General features: G+C 34.2%; 1 protein-coding gene across 1 annotated transcript in view; it reads right to left on the reverse strand.

The window, feature by feature from the left end:
- The window catches only part of LOC128576584 (A disintegrin and metallopeptidase domain 3-like), a 180,964-nt gene that overhangs the window by 121,564 nt on the left and 36,945 nt on the right, over nt 1-22,455 (reverse strand). Inside the window, exons 4-6 of the mRNA XM_053578828.1 lie at nt 21,258-21,336; nt 2,797-2,873; nt 2,176-2,353 (exon numbers count right to left, since the gene is read on the reverse strand). Coding sequence (XP_053434803.1) covers nt 2,176-2,353; nt 2,797-2,873; nt 21,258-21,336 — 334 coding nt within the window. The remainder of the gene's footprint in view (nt 1-2,175; nt 2,354-2,796; nt 2,874-21,257; nt 21,337-22,455) is intronic.

Consider the following 22,455-nt stretch of genomic DNA (forward strand, 5'->3'; position numbering starts at 1 on the left):
TGGGATAAAATATTTTCAACTAACTATACAACAAGGAATTAATCAATATATAAGTAATTCAAATAATTCAATAGCACAGACACAAATAACCCAATTAAAAATGGGAAAAAAGACCTAAATAGACATTTCTCAAAGTACATACAAATGGCCTATAAATGTAGGAAAATTGCTGAGAACCAATCATCAAAGAACTGCAAATAAAAACCTTAGTGAGATACAAATTTAACCTAACGAATTTGGTTACTAACAGAAAAAAAAAAAAAAAAAAAACAGCAGATGCTGGTAAGTATGCCAGAAAAGGGAACTCTCACTTACTGTGGGTGTGAATATAAATTGGTACCACCATAATTTAAAACAATATGGATGTGGAGGCTCCTTAAAATACTCAAAATAGGGTGGGACATGCAGTGGCTTACACCTGCGATCCTAACACTCTGGGAGGCCCAGGAGCATTGAAATCACTATGTGGAAGAGTGTGTCCAGCCCATTGTTTACTTCAGTACTATTCACAATAGCCAAGATATAATAAGTCTCTATCACCAAATGAATGGGTAAAGAAAATGTGGTACATAAACACTATAGAATATTACTCCGACAACAAAAAGAATTAAATCTTGTCATTGAGGAACATGATGAACACACGGGATATGTTAAATAAAATAAGCCAGGCACAGAAAAATGTCACAAATTATCATTCATACAAGGCCTAACAATTAAGTTCACAAACTCATCCTAGAAAAAGTGCTACAAACCTCGTTGCTGAATATCACTAAATCACCCCTGAAATACTCCCCTTGGACAGCTACTTGTTGATGCCAGTGCCTAATCCACCCCTCAAAACAATTTTAAAACTTTTTTTCTGTAATGATCATAAGAGTTTTGGTCATACAAGGCCTGACAATTAAGTTTGTGAATTTGCCATGGTGCACTTACTTTGGCAGCACTGTACAAACAACTTTGCGAGGTTTCATGACTTTGGTATACCAACATCTCTTAGCTATGTTTTTATCAAAGCATGGCACTATCTTGTTGGGTGGCATTCATTATTGCTGTTATGTGTTTTTGTTTTCCATACAATGATAGCTCTGATGGTCATTCCAGGAAAATAATTCCAAAATTGCTTTGAGCAGGTGGCTGGATGGTGGCAGTAGTGCATAGCTTCCCAAAGGGATTAGTTTGCAAATGACCTTTGTGATATTCAACAACGAGGAATATAGTACTTTTTCTGGGATAAGTTCACAAAGTTCATTATCAGACCTTACTAATAATATGAAATTGTGAAGGGAGAAAATAGAATGGTGGTTACTAGAGGTTATAAATTGTAAGAAGGAGGAGAGAATGAAAAGAGTTTTGTTAATGAATACAAACACACTGTTAGATTAAGCAAATAATTATTAGTCCAAAAGCACACTAAGGTGATTATAGTTACCAATCACTTTTTGTACATTTCACAATAGCTAGAAAATATTTGTTCATTAAACGTTGTACACACATTATAAATATATCATATGTACCCCCAAAATATGTGTAATTATTGGTTTTATAAAAATAATAATAAATGTAATAATTTAATAAACAAACATGTGCATTCTATTTTACCAATATAACAATTTCAAAGTAACATGTATTAGCATAAAAGTAATTTTATACTAATAATAATGTACATATATGAATCTGCATTTATAACTTTGTATTTGAAAAATATAGAATATTCCAAATTTTAAGATCACCATCCCTAGATAATGAGTGAGTTTTTACACAAGTTCTAGCATATTACTTAGCCTACTTCTAACTTTTAATTTTAGACCAAAATTATCCTGTCTTTTTTAAAAGAAAATGTATTGGTAAATAAACTAATTAGAACAAATTTTAAAATAATTTTATAAGTAGGGTGCAGATTTAGTACAAAACAACTATATAAATATGCATGTGTGTGTATAAAAATACTTGCAATTAGAGAAACATTAGCAGAATTTTTTTAATTATATATTTATATCTATTACATTTTCTACATTATCCAAATAAACAAATTTAAAATAAGCATTCTGCAACTGAAGCTTTTAATATAATGAATAGCAGCTTATTTTTCCCCTAAGTTTTCAATCTCAAAATTTCAATATGAATAAGTTTAGCAAAAGTAAGATAAATAAAGAGCTCATAAATAGGAATACTCACTTCTGATTTGAAAAGATTACCATGGAATTTATCTACATTTGGGGACACAGAGTAATTTTCTTGAAAGGGGAAATCATCAAGAGTATTATCCTTAAATTGGTAAAGCATATGCTCATATGTAGGTGACATTTCCAATGGTTTAATACCATAAGTGATATTCTCCAAAAATAATAATCCCCTAAATATTCAAAAAGTAAAAATGTAATTAGTATAATTCTCCACTGAGAAATGTAAATAAATATTAAATAAAAACACTGCATATAATTTTACAATGGTCATTACACTCAAATAACTAAGAATCATTCATTTTACTTAGATTAATTTTCAAGCTCAATTTTATACTCATCTTCTGTCTATTATAGCAATTAAATCTAGTTGTGGTTATAGTGTGACAAAAAAATTTGAATACTTTTCATGCTAGTAGAAGTTTTTCTGCATACATTTTATGACTGCAAGTGTGGTCTAGAGATAAAGAGAATAAAAAAAAGAGATAAGAAAGAGGTACGGGTAAAAAATAAAGCATATGAGAAGAGAGACAACAAAGTCTGTATTTCTTTTTCTTCACTCTTACTTTTAAGACATTTCTAAAAATTAAGTGCTCACACAAGAATATGACATTACCTGAGTCCAGAACAAATGTTTAGTGTTGCAACTGATCTTGCAATCTCTGCAGCGTATCCTTGATAAAAGCAATGCCCCTAATCAAGAAGATAAATTCATAAATTATTTGAAAAGGAAATCCTAGTTCTTATCTTTCAATATATTTAGTAATTAGATCATTATTCACCAGATAGTCAATAATATAAATTGTTCTTTATATGCAATCTCTTCTTCTAAATCCTTTTCTGCCTATATATAATCATTGCCACCATCTTCCACTAAATAATTGTTGATATCATTTAATTTTTTTTTACAAACAACTTTCTTATTTGCATCTTTTCTTACTCACCCACATTTCCTGAACATCTAGTTTCACTTCTAGAAACTCCTTTGTTCTAGGTTACATAGAAGTATTTAATTAACATTTCTTCATCTTGATTTCACTTTAGTATATCTCTGTAGAAATAATTCACCTTCTTAGTTCAAATCCTCCTTCCCATCCACATTCACAGTGTTATTCTTTTCTATGTCCTCCCATAATATTCTTTCAGTAAATTCACAGTTTTCTTCTCTCTGATTTCTAACAATCATTACAATTAGTCGTCATTTCTTCTTAATTTTTTTTTAATTATTAAATCATAGCTGTGTACATTAATGAGATCATGGGACACCATACACTGGTTTTATAAACAGTTTGACACATTTTCATCACACTGGTTAACGTAGCCTTCCTGGCATTTTCTTAGTTATTGTGTTAAGACATTTACATTCTACATTTACTAAGTTTCACATGTACCCTTGTAAGAGGCACCACAGGTGTTATCCCACCAATCACCCTCCCTCTGCCCATCTTCCCCCCTCCATCTACTTCCTCTCCCCCTCCCCCATATTCTTAGGTGATAACTGGGTTATAGCTTTCATGTGAAAGCCATAAATTAGTTTCATAGTAGGGCTGAGTACATTGGATACTTTTTCTTCCATCCTTGAGATACTTTACTAAGAAGAATATGTTCCAGCTCCATCCATGTAAACATGAAAAAGGTAAAGTTTCCATCTTTCTTTAAGGCTTCATAATATTCCATGGTGTACATATACCACAATTTAGTAATCCATTCGTGGATCGATGGACACTTGGGCTTTTTTCATGAATTGGCAATTATGCATTGGGCTGCAATAAACATTCTGCTACAAATACCTTTGTTATAATGTGATTTTTGGTCTTCTGGGTATATACCTAGTAGAGGAATTACAGGATTGAATGGCATATCTATTTTTAGATCTCTAAGTGTTCTCCAAACATCTTTCCAAAGGGATTGTATTGATTTCCATTCCCACCAGCAGTGTAGAAGTATTCCCTTTTCTCCACATCCACGCCAAAATCTCTGGTCGTGGGATTTTGTGAAATGGGCTAATCTTACTGGAGTTAGATGATATCTCAAAGTAATTCTGATTTGCATTGCTCTGATGATTAAAGATGATGAGCATTTTTTCATATGTCTGTAGGCCATGTGCCTTGTCTTCTTCAGAGAAGTTTCTCTTCAAGTCCCTTGCCCAGCCTGCAATGGGATCACTTGTTCTTTTCTTGCTTATATGCTTGAGTTCTGTGTGGATTCTGGTTATTAAACCTTTGTTGGAGACATAACCTGCAAATATTTTCTCTCATTCTGAGGGCTGTTTGCTTGCTTTACTTATGGTGTTCTTGGCTGTGCAGAAGCTTTTTAGTTTCATCAGGTCCCAGTAGTGTACTTTTGAAGCTGCTTCAATTGCCCAGGGGGATCCTTCTTATAAAATACTCACCCAGACCGATTTCTTCAAAGGTTTTTCTGGCACTCTCTTCTACTATTTTTATAGTTTCATGTCTTGAGTTTAAATCATTAATCAAGGGAGAGTCTATCTTCGTTAATGGTGAAAGATGTGGGCCCAGTTTTGGTCTTCTACAGGTTGTCAGCCAGTTCACAAGCACCATTTGTTAAATAGGGGATCTTTTTCCCGCTGAATGTTTTTAATTGGCTTGTCAAAGAACAAATAACAGTAGGTAGCTGAATTCATCTCTTGGTTTTCTATTCTGTTCCAGACATCCACTTCTTTGTTTTTGTGCCAGTACCATGCTGTTTTGATCACTATTGGTTTATAGTATAGTCTAAGGTCTGGTAGCATGATGCATCCTGCTTTGTTTTCATTTCTGAGTAATGTCTTCGCTATTCATGTTTTTTTTTTTTTCTGATTCCATATAAAATGAAGTATCATTTTTTCAGGATCTTTAAAGTATGACAGTGGAGCTTTAATATGGATTGCATTAAAATTGCATATTGCTTTGGACTCTATTCCATTCACAATAGTTCCAAAAAAGATGAAATATTTTGGAATTTCTTCTTAATTGTACACTATGAACTTTTAGTGTCATATCGTTCTTTCCTATTAATGTGTCTATATGTTGTTAGCTCCAAAACAGATATTTCCATTAATAATCATTCTTTTTTTTTTTTTTTTTTTGGCCAGGGCTGGGTTTGAACCCACCACCTCTGGCATATGGGACCGGCGCCCTACTCCTTGAGCCATAGGTGCCACCCTCTTTTTTTTTTTTCAAATCTACACATAAGTCCTATCCCCAACTATTGACATATATTGACATCACAATTCCACCCTCAGAGGCAGTCAGCAGAGCTTGGGTTGAGCAACTTATCTCACACCATACACACAGTGATAGCAGAGTACCCAATACACCCACACCACCAAGACCAACTAACTTCAAGTAGGGAGATTCACACATTTTCTCCTTGTCAGCAACAGTAGAAGCAACTCAAACTTTTACTGGTAACAGCAGAATATATACCTACAATCCTTTCACAAAGAGGTAGAAGGAAAACAAGATCCCAACCCTCTACCCAGCAGTAGAAAGAAAACCAGGCTCAACAGTTTTTAGTTGTGCACCCCATGGGATAAGGCGATCTTCATGAGATGCTTTCCAATACCCTTTACTCCAAGCATAAGTCATCCAAATAAGAGCCCTTTCATGCCAGATACATAGAAATAGAATGAAGCACACTGAGAGCTAGAGAACAGGCAAGGGAAATTCCCTCAAATGTAATTTGCCCAACCTGCCAATAGAAACACATAAAATCATAAAGCCTCAGAGGTAAACAAGAAAGAAATGAACAAAGGGTCTACAAAGCAGCCTTACAGAAATTAACAAAGTGGCAGATAAGTGTTCTTATCTAACAATAAAGTCAAATAAAAATGAATTAAAATCTTTAAATAAAAGACTTTAAGTAGATCAATGGATTTTTATTTTTATTTATTTATTTATTTATTTTTATTGTTGGGGTTATTTTTTTATTTTTTAAGTGAAGTTTTTTTTTTGTTTGTTTTTTAATTAAATCATAGCTGTGTACAATAATGCAGTCATGAGGTACAATGTGTTGGTTCCATATACAGTCTGAAATATTTTCACAGAACTGGTTACCATAGCCTTCATGGCATTTTCTTAATTATTGTGTTCAAACCCTTATACTCTACACTTAGTAAACTTCACCTGCACTCTTCCAAGATGCACTTTAGATGTGGACCCACCAATCACCCTCCCTCCACCCTACCTCCCTCTCCCCTCCCCTCCCTTGCTGCCTTCCCCATATTCTTGTACTGAGATTGGTTATTGCCTTTGTATGAAAGCTATAAATTAGTTTCATCTAAGGGCTGAGTGTACATTGGGTGGATATTTTTTTCTTCCATTCTTTGGATAGGGGAATCATTGAGTGTACAAAGAGCCAGTTTACAGTCCTTGCATTTGCTAAAAATAGTGTCCTGCCCCTATGAGGTGTGTCACATATTGTGTCCCCACACCTCCCTTCCTTCTTCCACCATTCCTCTCCATCCACCATGTAGTATCATCAACTATCCTCATACCAGAATTGAGTACATTGGATTCTTGCTTCTCCATCCTTGTGATGCTTTACTAAGATGAATGTATTTCAACACCATCCAAATTAATACAAAACATGTAATATCACCATCCTTTTTAATGGCTGAATAGTATTCTATGGTAAACATATATCGCAGCTTGTTAATCTATTCCTGGATTGGTGGGCATTTAGGTTGTTTCCACAATTTGGGAATTTTAAATTGAGCTGCCATAAACAGTATAGTACAAATTTCCTTATGATAAAATGATTTTTTTTGTCTGGGTAGATGCCTAGCAATGGGATTACAGGATCAAATGGAAAGTCTAGTTTGAGTTTCTTCAGGAATCTCCATACTCCCTTCAGAAAGGTTTGTATTAGTTTGCAGTACCGCCAGCAGTGTAAAAGTGTTCCCTTCTCTCCAAAACCACACCTGTATCTGCAACTTTGTCTTTGTGATGTGGACCACTTTCTATTGGACTTAGGTAATATTGTAGGATGGTTTTGACTTATATTTTTCTGATAATTAGTATCTAATATATAGATATTATTAAACCTAAACAGGAGTAGACTGTAATACAATAATAGTAGGATACTTTAACACTCCACTTTCAGCATTGGATATATCATTATAGAAAATAAATTAAAAAATCAGACATTAATTAGACAAAAACCAAATGACCTTAGAAATTTACTTAACATTCAATGCAAATTAATAATGATGAAGTTTGGAAAGTATACCAAAACATATAGAAATTCAAGAATGTGTCCTAAATATGTTGTGTCCATAAAGGAACTGAAAAGGAAATTAATGAATTAGGTTGTGAGTGGCCAGTGACAGTGTCCAATATCAAAAAAAAAAAAAAGAACTTGAAAAAGCTATCCTTTACTGACAAGATACTTCCTGACTTCCTGGAAAAAGCAGTGATGGAATCAATTTAGTAAAAGAGATCTCATGGTCCAGGCTTTCTTGGTAGGTGTAGTACAAGCTTTGGGTTTAACAGCTTATGTTTATCTATTCCCTTTTAGGCTTGGGGTTTAGAAGTTTTATAGGTAAGGATAGGTTTGATCATAAAGCTGACTGCATTGAAACAAAATGGTTGAGTTAGCCAGCACAACAGTGCATTTGGTAGCAGCATCAGCCCATGGTGGGGCAGGAACTGAGAGCCAATTGTGAGCTCTAATTTCACCCACCCCAACAAAGAGTGTAGCAGAGACAGAGACACCAGCTCTGTGAGAATTGGAGCAGCAGCAGTGGCACAGGGAGATGCTGAGTTGCAGCTTCTATGAACTCAAAACTCACCTGGTTTGTAGTGGAATTCAAAGGGGACAGAAATGCATATTCCATGAGAATATAAGTAACAACAGCAGCATCCCAGGGCAGGGCTAGAACTGAGTGACACTCCACAGCTTCCATTGAGCACACCAGGTAGTCAGTCTTCAGCTCCCCCGGCCAGCTGGTGGCAGAGTGTGGCACCCTGGCTGAGGGGACATTGATCTCCCAGTGAGTGTGGCAGGCACAAATCCCTGGCACAATTTACTTATTGGAGGAAACTGGGCTACAGCCCTGTGAGGTTACCAGTAACTGGGTGTGATGGAGGTGCAAGGTGGGGAAGGAGGCATCAACCTCCCTGGACTAACTCATTTGGTGGGTAGGTCTTTCTGACTTCACGGAGCACTGGAATGAGCCACACTTGAGCTGCCAGTAGACCTGTGCTGTCTAGTTGCTTGAGACCTTCTTAACTCTCCCACCTGAGAGTGGATACTGACTGGGACAATTGGTTTGGAACTCTTGCCCTGGGCCATTCACCTGAGGACCCCTCAAGATGGTACCCTCTAACTCCAGTGAGACTAGCCTATATCACAAAATCCCAAGACCAGAGATGTTGGCACAGATGTGGAGAAAAGGGAACACTTCTACACTGCTGGTGGGAATGCAAATTAATACATTCCTTTTGGAAAGAGATATGGAGAACACTTAGAAATCTAAAAATAGATCTGCCATTCAATCCTGTAATCCCTCTACTGGGCATATACCCAGAAGACCAAAAATCACATCATAACAAAGATATTTGTACCAGAATGTTTATTGCAGCCCTATTCATAATTGCTAAGTCATGGAAGAAGCCCAAGTGCCCATTGATCCATGAATGGATTAATAAATTGTGGTATATGTACACCATGGAATATTATGCAGCCTCAAAGAAAGATGGAGACTTTACCTATTTCATGTTTACATGAATGGAGCTGGAACATATTCTTCTTAGTAAAGTATCTCAAGAATGGAAGAAAAAGTACCCAATGCACTCAGCCCTACTATGAAACTAATTTAGGGTTTTCACATGAAAGCTATAACCCAGTTACAACCTAAGAATAGGGGGAAGGGGGATAGGGAGAGGAGTGAGGGGGAGGGGGTAGAGGGAAGGTGATTGGTGGGATTACACCAGCGGTGCATCTTACAAGGGTATATGTGAAACTTGGTAAACGGTCTGTGAAGCTAGTGAATGATGCCCCATGATTATATCAATGTACACAGCTATGATTTAATAAAAAAAAAAAAATGGTACACTGGTTGTGTCATAATGAAAATGTTTGATTTTCCTTGTCCAGTTTTTTCCCTTAAGAGGGCAGGGTGTTGTAGTTGCTTGTATTTCTTCACAGCTGACACTTCAACATTAAGTCACTGATACACTAGGATTGGACAGACAACTATCCCTACCACACCAAGCAAGTCCTCAGAGTCTCAGACTATAGTACTGTACAGGTTCTGTGCAAAGCAGTAGGGGAAAAACTGTACTCAATAGTCCCAGCTCTTTGGCAAAGGCCTGGTTAGTCACAACTCCAGGAGCCTCCAATCCAATTTCACCTTACCTGCTCATCTAGCCAAATGGTGAAAAATAATCATGGCACAGAATAAGCAGAAAAACTCTGGCAACTTGAATAATCAGAGTAGCTCAAATGCCCCAAGAAATGACTAGAAGATTCATTCATAAACAAATGACTGAGATGTCAAAAATTGAGTTTAAAATTTGGATGACAAATAAGAGAATTGAAGTTGGAATTCAAAATTCTAGGAATAATTCAAAAGTTGTCTCAAGAGTTCAATTAATTCAAAGACAAACTCATGAAAGATTTTGACACATTGAGAAAAGAATTTGCAGGCCTCTAAGATATAAAAAAATACAGTAGAATTCCTCAGTAACAGAATGGAGCAAGCAGAAGAAAGGATTTATGACACTGAAGACAAGGCATTTCAATGCTCCCAAGTGCTTAAAGAGGAGGAGAAGTGGAGATCAAAAACAGATCATTCTCTATGAGAGCTGTAGGACAACTCCAAAAAAGCAAACATTCGCTTTATAGGAATTCCTAAAAGTGACGAGGTTGTTCTGAAAGGCACAGATGCTGTACTACAGACATAATTGAGGAGAACTTCCCAAACATGGCAAGAGATTCTGAAATTAAGATAGCAGTTTCAAAAGCCCGGAAAGACTCAATCCAAATAAAGCATCTCCCAGACACATTACAATCAACTTCACCAAAGTTAATAAGAAGGAGAAATTTCTGCAAGCAGCCAGATGTAAGAAAACCATAACCTACAAGAGGAAAAATATTAGAATGGTTGCAGATCTCTCTGCTGAAAGTTTTCAAGCTAGAAAAGGATGGCCATAGACCATTAACCTCCTAAAACAAAATAACTTTGTCCCAGGATCCCATACCCAGCTAAACTTAGCTTCATCTATGATGGAGAAATTAAGTACTTTAATGATATTCACATGTTGAAGAAATTTGCCATAACTAAACCAGATCTCCAGGATGTTCTGAGACCCATCCTCCACAATGACCAGCACAATGCAACAACACAAAAGTAAACTCACTCAGAAACTTTTGACCAAATCCCAAGTTCCATAATCATGAAAGGACTAAAAATGTCTACTGAACTTTTGAAAAACTCATACTCAAAATACTACCAGACTTATTAATACTCTCAATTAATGTGAATGACTTAAATTGTACTCTGAAGAGGTACAGGTTGGCTGACTGGATACAAAAACTCAGGCCATATATCTGCTGAATATAAGAATCTCATCTTACCTTAAAAGATTAATATAGACTCAGGGTGAAGGGATGGTCATCTATAATTCAGGCAAATGAAATCAGAAGAAAGTAGGTGTTGCAATTTTATTCACAGATACAATAGGCTTTAACCAACAAAATTAAGGAAAGATAAGGATGGTCACTTCACATTTGTTAAGAGAAACACTCAACATGATGAGATTTCAATTATTAACATTTATGCACCCAACCAGAATGCCCCTCAATTTATAAGAGAGATGCTAATAGGCATAAGCAACTTGATATCCTCCAGCAGCACAATAATGGGAGATTTTAACACCATTTTGGCAGTGTTGAATAGATCCTCCAATAAGAAACTAAGCAAATAAATTTTAGAGTTAAAATTAACTATTCAACAATTGGATTTAATAGACATCTACAGAACATTTCATCCTAACAGAACTGAATGCACATTCTTCTCATCAGCCCATGGAACATCCTTCAAAATTGAGCACATTTTAGGTCACAAGTCTAACCTCCACAAATTTAAAAGAATACAAATTATTCCTTGTGTCTTCTTGGACCATCAAGGAATAAAAGTTGAACTCAGTATCAACAGGAATCTGCATACTCACATTAAAATATAGAAACTAAATAACCTTATGCTGAATATTAGCTGGTCACAGATAAGATAAAGAAGGAAATTACCAAATTTTTGGAGCAAAATAATGAATACAAGAATTAGCAGGACCTGTGGGATACTGCAAAGGCAGTCCTAAGAGGGAAATTTATAGCATTGCAAGCCTTCCACAAGAGAACAGAAGGAGAAGAAATCAACAACTTAATGGGATATCTCAAGCAACTCTAAAAGGAAGAACATTCCAACCACATACCCAGCAGCAAAAAAAAAAAAAAAAAAAAAAAAAAACAGAGCAGAAATAAATGAAATTAAAAACAAAAAAATTATACAACAGATCAATGAATCAAATTAAACAGTTGTTTCTTTTTTGAAAAGGCCAATAAAATAGATAAATCTTTGGCTGACCTAAGCAAGAGAAAGTGATCAAGAGTATACATATAAGGTTGGAGGATATTAAACTGTCGCTCTTCACAGATGATATGATTTATACCTGGAAATCTCAGGAACTCTACTACAAAAACTCTTAGAAGTTACCCAGGAATACAGCAACATCTCAGAATACAAAATCAATATTCACAAATCAGTAGCATTTATATATACTGACAATAGTCAAGTTGAAAAAACAGTCAAGGGCTCTATTTCTTTTACAGTAGTGCCAAAGAAGATGAAATATCTGGGAGTGTACCTAACAAAGGATGTGAAAGATCTCTATAGAGAGAATTATGGAACTCTGAGAAAAGAAATACCCAAATCAATCTACAGATTTAATGCAATCCCTATTAAAACACCTTTGTCATACTTTAAAGACGTGGAAAAATTAGTACTTCATTTTATATGGAAACAGAAAAAAACCTTGAATAGTGAAGACATTACTCAGAAATAAAAACAAATCAGGAGGAATCACACTATCAGACTTCAGATCACCATACAAAAGTATAGTGATCAAAACAGCATGGTTCTTGCACAACAATATAGAGGTAGATGAATGGAACACAAAAAAGAACCAAGAGATAAACCCATATACTTATCATCATTTGATCTTGGATAAGCCTATCAAAAATATAAATTGAGGGAAAGATTCTGCATTTAACAAATGGTGCTCGGTGAACTGGCTGGTGAGTTGTAGAAGACTGATACTGGACCCACTCCTTTCCCCTCTAACAAAAATTGACTCTCACTGGATAAAAGACTTAAATTTAAGACATGAAATTATAAATATTCTTGGAGAGAGTGCAGGGGAAACACTTGCAGAAATTGGCTTGGAGAACACTTAATGAGGAGGACTCCCTGAGCAATTGAAACAATTCCAAAAATACATTACTGGAATCTGATCAAACTAAAAATTTCTGCATTTCCAAGGACACAGTAAGTAAAGCAAGTAGACATCCCTCAGAATAGGAGAGGATATTTGCATGTTACGTTTCTGACAAAGGTCTAATACTCAAACTTATTAATACGAAAAGAATAAGTGATCCCATTTCATTGTGGGCAAGAATGGGATTGAACAAAAGCTTCTCTAAAGAATACAGGCACATGGTCTACAGACACATGAATAAATACTCATCATCTTTAATCATCAGAGAAATGCAAATCAAAACCTCTTTGAGATACCCTGTTTCCCAGAAAATAAGACATCCTCCGAAAATAATACCTACTTACAGGAAAGATAAGATGTCCCCTGAAAATAAGACCTAGCACATCTTTGGGAGCATGCCTTAAAATAAGACACTGTCTTATTTTCAGGGAAACAGGGTATCATCTAACTCCAGTGAGAGTTGCTCACATAACAAAATCTCAAAACTACAGATGTTGGTGTGGATGTGGAGAAAAAGGAACACTTCTGCCCTGCTGGTGGGAATGCAAGCTAATATGTTCCTTTTGGAAAGAAGTTTGAAGAACACTCAGGAATCTAAAAGTAGACCTGAAATTCTATCCTGAAATTCCTCTACATCCAAAAGACCAAAAGTCACTTTGCAACAAAGATATTTGCAGAACACTTGAGAACACTTTCAGCATTATCAGGGGCACTTCCTGTGAGTCCGTTGGTGGTATTGTACAAAACAAAATTAAAAATACTTACCAACCACAAGGGATCACTTTTTACTGTTATGTAAAATAAACTGGGGAGATCAGTATTACATGGAACTTTAAGTGTATATTCACAACTCTTGGGTTCACAGCAATTGTAGCAGGATGTGGCTATAAAATGATTATAGAAGTCCAATATATACTACAGTTAATTCTATGGAGTTACGATTTAGTATCACACCTTGATGTTTGTTTACATTACTCCCAGTTTAGTGGCATTGTATAAGAGTCTGTGTGTGTGTTTTGATAAATTTTAACTTCTTAGAAAGAATTTATGTACTTTAAATTAAATTTAAAGAATTTAATCATTAATGATTTAAATAGACTAGTACATACATATACTATACGCATTCACAAAGTATCAACATTTTTTTATTTACTTATTATTATTTTTTTTTTGCTATTTCCAGGCTATGAAGTTCATCTGCAAGTTTTGTTTTTCTAATTGTACAAAGCTCAGAAAAAATTTAAATATACTTATTTAACATCCATGTGTACACGAACCTCCACAGTTCAAACTCACGTTTAATGGCCATCTATACAACATACTGTTCTGGATGAAGGTAAAATAGCAATGAGAGGAAAATTTTAGTATTAAAATGCTTAAAATAGAAGAGAAGAGCAAAAGTCAATAATATGGCTCCTTCTTTTCACAAACGAGAAAAAAACAAACAAAACAAAATGTGTTGGTAGTTCTAGCCAATGTAATAAGGCAAGAGAAGGAAATAAAAGGCATCTGAATGGGATCAGATGAGGTCAAAATCTCACTCTTTGATGAAGACATGATCTTATACTTAGAGAACCCCCAAGACTCCACCACAAGACTCCTAGAAGTGATCAAGAAATACAGTAATGTCTCTTGTTATAAAATCAATGTCCACAAATCAATAGCCTTTGTATATGCCAACAACAGCTAAGTTGAGATTCCCTTCATGGTAGCATAAATATTTTTAAAACTTAGGAATATACATAATTAAAGCAGTGAAGGATCTCTATAAAGAAAACTATGAAACCCTAAGGAAAAAATACCAGAAGATATTAACAAATGGAAGAACATAATATGCTTATGGCTGGGAAGAATCAACATTGTCAAATGTCTATACTTCCCAAAGCAGTGTACAGATTCAATATAATCCCCATTAAAATACCGGCATCATGCTTTGAAGATTTGGAAAAAAAAAAGTTATTTGTTTCATATAGAACCAGAAAAAAACACATATAGCTAAGGGAATTCTTATTAATAGAGACAAAGCCATAGGTATCACCCTACTAGACTTTAGCAAGGGTCCTCAAACTGTGGCCCGTGGGCCACATGAGGCGGTATGATTCTATTTGTTCCTGTTTTGTTTTTTTACTTCAAAACAAGATATGTTCAGCGTGCATAGGAATTTGTTCATAGTTTTTTTTTTTTTACTATAGTCTAGCCCTCCAATGGTGTGAGGAACAGTGAATTGGCACCCTGTTTACAAAGTTTGAGGATGCCTGCTTAGGCTATATTACAAGTCCATAGCGTTCAAAACAACATGCTATTGACAAAAAAAAAAAAAAAAAAAACAAAGAGATAGACAATTAGAACCAAATAAAAAAACATGAAATAAAACTGACATCTTACAGCCACCTCATCTTTGATAAACCAAATAAAAGCCCACACTGGGGAAAAGAATCCCTATTCAATAAATGGTTCTGGGAGAACTGGATAACCACATGTAGAAGACTGAAACTGGATCCATACCTTTCACCACTTACAAAAATTGATTCAAAATAAATGAAAGATTTAAAACTAAGGCATGGAAAAATAAAAATACTACAAGAAAGTGTGAGAAACTCTAAGATGTTGGCTTGGAGAAAAATTTTATGAAGAAGACTGCCAGGGCAATTGAAACAACAACAAAAAATAAATAGAACATAATAAAACTGAAAAGCTTCTATACAGCTAAGGAGAAAACAGCCAAAGAAAAGAGGCAACCTTCAGAATTGGAAAAGATATTTGAATATTATGAATCAGACAAAGCCTTGATAACTAGGATTTACAGAGAATTCTAATAAATCCCATCTATCACTGGGTAAGAGACATGAACAGAAAGAGCCTTCTCTGAGGAAGACAGATGAATGGCTAACAAAGATATGAAAAAATGCTCACCGTCCCTAATCATCAGAGAAACACCAACAAAAACATCCATGAGATTTCACCTATACCCCGTAAGATTAGCCCACATCATAAAGTTCCAAAGTTGCAGATACTGATGTGGACATGGGGAGAGGGGAATGCTTGTATGCTGTTGTTAGGACTGCAGACTGGTAAATCCTCTCTGGGAGGAAGTGTTGAGAATTCTCAAGGTACTCAAATTAGATCACCTATTTGACTCTGCAATCCCTCTACTAGGCATCTACCCAGAAGAAATAAAAATCTTTTTTTTTGCACTAAATTGTTTAATTGCAGCTCAATTTATAATTGCCAAGATGTGGAAACAATCTAAATGTCCATCAACTCAGAAATGGATTAACAAATTATGGTATATGTATACCCTGAAATACTATTCAGCCGTAAAAAAGATGATGGTTTCACATTTTTTATAGTTTTCTGAATGGAGTTGAAACACATTCTTCACAAGAATGGAAAAGCAATTATCCAATGTACTCAATACTAATGTGAATCCACCACTACCTCCGGCATATGGGACCGGTTCTCTACTCCTTTGAGTCACAGGTGCTGCCCCGAGAGAAACTCATTTCAATTTAAGTTGGAGGGTAATAAAAGAGCAGAGGGGAGGGAGGTGGGGTGCTCTCACTATATGGGCAGGGTGTGAGGGCGTTTGGTGCTACTTTTTGGTGTATGATATAACCACAAGTGGGATTCTATCTAACAAAATCAAATATTTTGGCCTGGTTGTTTGTACACTTATATTAACCTGAAATAAATTTACTTTTCATAAAAATGAAAGGCAGAAATGCAATGAACAAATTTAAACTCATAAATTAAATGTCTGAGCTGAAATTAGAAAAACTCTTTAAAAATAACAAAGCAAAACAAATGAAATATAAACTGAATATGTGTATAAATGTTAAATAAATTTAATGGACAATTAATGGTGCGCACGCACACAAAATTCCCCCAAATGACTTCACAGAATAATTTTACAAAACAAGCTACAAATTTACTCATTTTCCAGAAAATAGAGGAGGTATTACTTCCGAACTTACCTTATGAGGCTAGTATTACCCTATTATAAAAATAAATCAACATCAGCAAACAACGAACAGAAAAAAGCAAAGCAAAACAAAAAAAGACCAAACTGACCAATATGTCTCATGAACTCTGGTGAAAATTAACTCAGGAAATTACCAACAAATTTTCACTGTATATAAAAAAGTATTAGACACCCAGGAGCAAGACATAATTATACTAGTTATGTAAAACTATTTCAAGATTTGAAAAATCAAATAAATTCAATTCTACCATATTAAAAGGCTCAGAAGAAAAAATTATCTTATCAACAGAGGCAGAAAGAGTATTTGATATACTGACTATGTAATTAAGTATAAATTAATGGAGAAAAACACCTTAGTAATCTAGGAAGGAATAGAGGACAAATTTCTAAAATTGAAACAAGAGCATACAAGAAAAGCCATAATCAACATTATTCTTCATGGTGAAAGAATATTTTAAGATTGGAATAATGAAAGGACATTTTTCCTCACTCATATTATGTAACATAATATTGGTAGTTATAGCAAACACAATAAAGCAAGGCAAAGGTATGGAAATCATAGGAATTGGATAGGAAGGAATAAAACTATACGTTTAAAAGAAATATCTCTGTAGAAAACCTCAAGTAATCTATAAAAAAACTTACAGAATCAATATGTGAATTTAGCAAGATTGCAGAATACAAAACATGAAGAAGAAAATTGTTTATCTAGATAGTAACATATGTGTGGAAACTGAAATTAAAACGCAGTATCATTTGTAATAAAGAAAATAAAACATTTAGCATAAAACTAAAAAAGATACAGGATCTAAAATATGCAATTGAAAAATGCTAATGTAATGCATAAAAAGGACCAAGTAAATTGCGAAACTCACTGGATTTTGAGATCAAAAGACTCAATACAGTTAATACATCAGTTCTCCCCACAGTGATGTACAAGTTTAACACAATTGCATTCACAATCATGGAAATTATTTTTTTGTACAGATAGAAAAGCTTTGTCTAAAACTTACATAGAAAATAAAAATATCTAGGGTAGAATAGTTTTAAAAGCTTAACACAAAAGAATAAGAAGAATCGCTGTAGTCTGAAGCCCAGAAATATATCCACCTAAATGCCCCAATTCATTTATTTTTGACAAAAATACAAAAGCAATTCGAACCATAATGTATACAATATTTTTAGTCATAAAACAATGTGTATATATATATTTACATACATATACAAAGGGTGCAAAAAAGTATACACATCTTAAGAAAGCAAGAAATTGTATTATTTTTTTTAATAATCGATATAGACAGATAAGAAAAGACTAATAGAAATCACGTTTGACTTCTGCAATCATAACAGATGTGTTTACCATCAAAACCCATACATTTCTAATTACAATGAACTACTGCTTGGACAACATTGACCAGTGTCCACTTGTATCACTATGCATAGTGTTTCAATTTCTTCTGAAGTACCACAGTGTGGCCAATTTTCTATGGTACACCACATCCTTTAAGTCCCCCATACTCATGCCTCCATTGTCATTGTACTTCAACAACCTTGTAAAATTTTAAATCCCACTTCAAAACGGTCTTGCACTCCTCAAATGACAACCATACTTCTGCTATTTTCTTCAATTGTTCTTCCTGTGGTGTGGTGATGCTAGCATTCATTTGCTTATGGCAGCCTTTAAGTGACTGTAGTAATCATACTGTTACCATAAGTCAACTTTAAAAATTCACACATAGATAACAACTCTTAAAATGTGTATACATTTTTTTTTTTTTTTTTAGACAGAGTCTCACTGTATCACCCTGGGTAAAGTGCTCTGGCATCATAGCTCACAGCAACCTCAAACACTTGGGCTTGAGCAATCCTCTTGCCTTAGCCTCTGGAATAGCTGAGACTACAGGTATGGGACAAAGCATCTGGCTAGTTTTTTCTGTTTTTAGTAGAGACTGGGTATCACTCTTGCTCAGGCAGGTCTTGAACTCCAGAGCTAAAGCGATCCTTCCACACTGGCCTGCCAGAGTGCTAGGATTACAGGTGTATGCCACTGTGGCTAGCCAAAATGTGTATACATTTTTTTGGTCAACCTGTGTGTGTGTGTGTGCATGCACACACATGTGCATGCATGCATGTGTTACTAGAATTATTACCCACCCAGTGAAAGAAGAAACCTTGAAACAAGATAGTTTCTTATGCAAAATTATCAAAATAGATACAGAATTAAATGTAAAGCATTTAACTTTTAGAAAAAAATAGAAAATCTTTAGGAACTAGTGCTACATGGAGTTCGTAGATTTGACACCAAAACAACCATTCACGAAAAGAAAAAAAAACTGATAAATTAGCTCTTATCAAAATTAAAAATTTCTGCTTATTGAGAGACAATATAAAAAGCATAGAAAGTTTTTCAAAGGACATGTTGACAATACAGAAAACTCAAAAGTTTTAGTAGAAACAATCCAATTAGAAAAGGAGCACAATCCATTAAGAGACATATCACCACAGGTGACACATAAGCACACACACACACAAAAATCAGTCTTATTGGTGACTAGGAAGCAACAAATCAAAACCACATGAGATAGACTAAGATATTGCTTTTATATAGTGATAATACCAAGTGGTGACAAGAGTGTGGAAACTCTATACCTCTCATACACTGCTGATGGAAATACAAAACGGTACACTCTGAAAAATGATTTGATATTTTATTTTAAAAATAAGCATATAGGGTGGCACCTGTTGCTCAAAGAAGTAGGGTGCTGGCCCCATATGCTGGAGGTGGCAGGTTCAAACCCAGCCCTGGCCAGAAAAAAAGCATACATTTCCCATACAACTTGACAATCATGTCCCTGGGCATGCATTTAAGAGAAATAAAAATTTATATTCACATAAAAAAATTGTATGTGAATGATCATAAAAAATTATATTTAATAGCCAAAGACCACAATATTCAAGATGTTTGTTAACAGGTGGGGCACTCCCATCATTGATGTACTCAAACTTTTTAAATAGAGGGCCAGTTCACTGTCCCTCAGACCGTTAGAGGACCGGACTATAGTTTAAAAAAAAAAATATATATATATATATATATATGAACAAATTTCTATGCACACTGCACATATCTTATTTTGAAGTAAAAAAAAAAACGGGAACAAAGACAATCACACTGCCTCATGTGGCCCGTGGGCCATAGTTTGAGGACCCCTGTATTCATTCATGGGAAATTAGCTGTTTAGGAATTCAATTTTTAAATAGGCATCAAGTGACTGAAATTGTTTATTTTTGCTTCCCTGATTTTGATAAATCATCTTTCCAAAGAAATAGTCCATTTCATCTAATTTATGAAATTATTTGGCATAAATCTTTCATAATATTCTAAAATATCATTGTATTTATGGTATGACTAATAATATTGTCTTCCATTTCTAATATTGATAGCATTTTCTCCTTTTGTTCTGGATAAGAGTTATGAAGGGTTGTGTATTTTATTAATCCTTTTAAAGAGCAAAATTTTTACTATTAATTTCTGTCATGTTTTTACTTTTGTCTATATCATTAATATCTATCCTTATCTGCATTATTTGCATCCTCTTCTATTTTTTTCTTTATAGTATTGTAGTGGAAAGCAATGTCCTTAATTCTTTCAATGCTGGCTTTGGGACAAAAGAGGAGAGATTTAAGAACAGCCCTTTCTCCAGAGCTTGACCTTTCTTCCAAGGATTTGCCTATCTGGTCTAACCTGAATACCACGAGCAATTGCCTATGCATTGGCTGAAAATTCAACATTTCTAAACACTCATTGACCTTTAATGTCTTCATTTTACTCAAAAATCTTCAGTGAAGTCTTACCCAGCACATGTGTACCCTAATTTATAGTCAAGCACAGAAAGACAAACACAGAGAAAATAGATGTGAAAGAGACAACCCCTTTCATCTCTGCTACTATGTTAGATAAGTCATAGCTGCTTCAGCTCTACACTGCAAACTCTTAAGAGTTCTGCTATCTCTCTGCACTATGGTCCAGACATTATAAAACAGAATACACATTATTCTCACCAGACATTATTTCCAATCAGAGAACAAAATTAAGTGGGAATATCTTAACTTTATCATATTTAAAAATTTTGTGACTCCTAATTGCCTTCCTTTTGAATACATTTCAAATTCTGATTGGAAATTTGCTTGTGACTCTATTCAGATTCTTTACATAATCCACTTCCACATCATCAATCTCATCAGTTCTCTGAGGTCTTTCTCTAAAGTAATTTCCTTTATTTCCTTTACTGCTTAAATTCTAGTATATATCAATTAAAACTTCTCAATAGTTCCTTCAGTTCTTTTTTATCCCCCCCTCACATTTTTACCAATACTTGCAGAAATAGTTCAAATGTCTTCTTTGGATCATTTATATCTGAGTTCAGATTTTAAAAGTAGTTTTTTTATTCAATATGCTTTCATAGTAATTGCCACCTTATATTTGGGTTTGTTATATCTTTGGTCAATAATTCTGTGGGTCATAAGGCATTCATTTACTCTCCAACAGTGACATCTTAACTACATAAAACTGTAAAATTTGGCAGAAACCAAACTTACCTTTTTAAATGAAGAATCTGGATACAATATACCTGATTTATTGTATAAATACACAAGGAAATGTGGGTGTAAAAATGACCTAGTTCAATAAAAATAATAAAACTTTAGTAAAATTATATCATTATTAAAAATAACTACTAGAACAATAAAAGTAAATAAAATTTACCTTCATTTTACAATTTACAGCCTCTAAAATCTTAGAATCATCCTTCTGCTTCCTGATAACATATGTAGCATTTTTTAACATAACAAAAAATAATAACCTATATAATCAGAAAATAGTATGGATGCTTTAATGAATTAAAGAGGGGTTGGATAAATTCATACCTAACTGGTACATTGCACACATTTTTGGTAAAGGGCACACTTAAAATATTGGCGTAAAAAGTGAAAAAGCAAATTCTATAAACAAAATATGTGCATCCCTGCAATATTCTGAAATAAAAACACGACCAACTGACAGATTTATGTATGGTATTAGCCATGACTTGTAGATTTCAACAATTTTTAAAATTTAATTGTCTATAATTACAATTTTAATAATTTCATGACATAAATAACTTAGTTAATATTTACTAACAAGTAACAATAGATTTATTGTATTAGTTTTTCATGAAGTTATTCTCTGGTACAAACAACTTCAACAGTTTTAGCAGCTTAAAACAACAGTGAATGTCATTTGCAAGTTTACTAACAATGTACCTTTGTGCTGGCTGGATTCTAGAATCTAGGAAAAGTCATAGTCCCTCCCTAGGATGTGTCTTTCTTGAAGAAGAAGAAAAAATTAAATTTTAAGAGAATAAAATAGTTCTAAATTCTAAAGTCTGTCTTCAGAAGAAAGATATAGCTAGTATTTTCATCAAACTTCCTGAGTTAAACAATTTTGATATAAACATGTTGGTAAAGTACAATCAAACACGGAGGATTAAGCAGTAATCTACCACAGTTACATATGATAGGGAAACTGATTTTTCAAAAATTCCCAATAACAACTGGAATTTTAAGACTGGACTAGGAAAAGAACTGGAGTACTTGCAAAGTACTTTCTTTCATAGTAACATCTCTCTTCATATCTGCTTTATTTTATCGCATTTCTGACAATTTTTCAATGTGTTCATTTTAAACAACAAACTAGATAATTTCCCATACAAAACATTGTTATTTATCAGTTAATTAAAAAATTAACTGATACATTTAT

This window comes from Nycticebus coucang, chromosome 24 (assembly GCF_027406575.1).
Source record: "Nycticebus coucang isolate mNycCou1 chromosome 24, mNycCou1.pri, whole genome shotgun sequence".
Taxonomy (NCBI): Eukaryota; Metazoa; Chordata; class Mammalia; order Primates; family Lorisidae; genus Nycticebus; species Nycticebus coucang.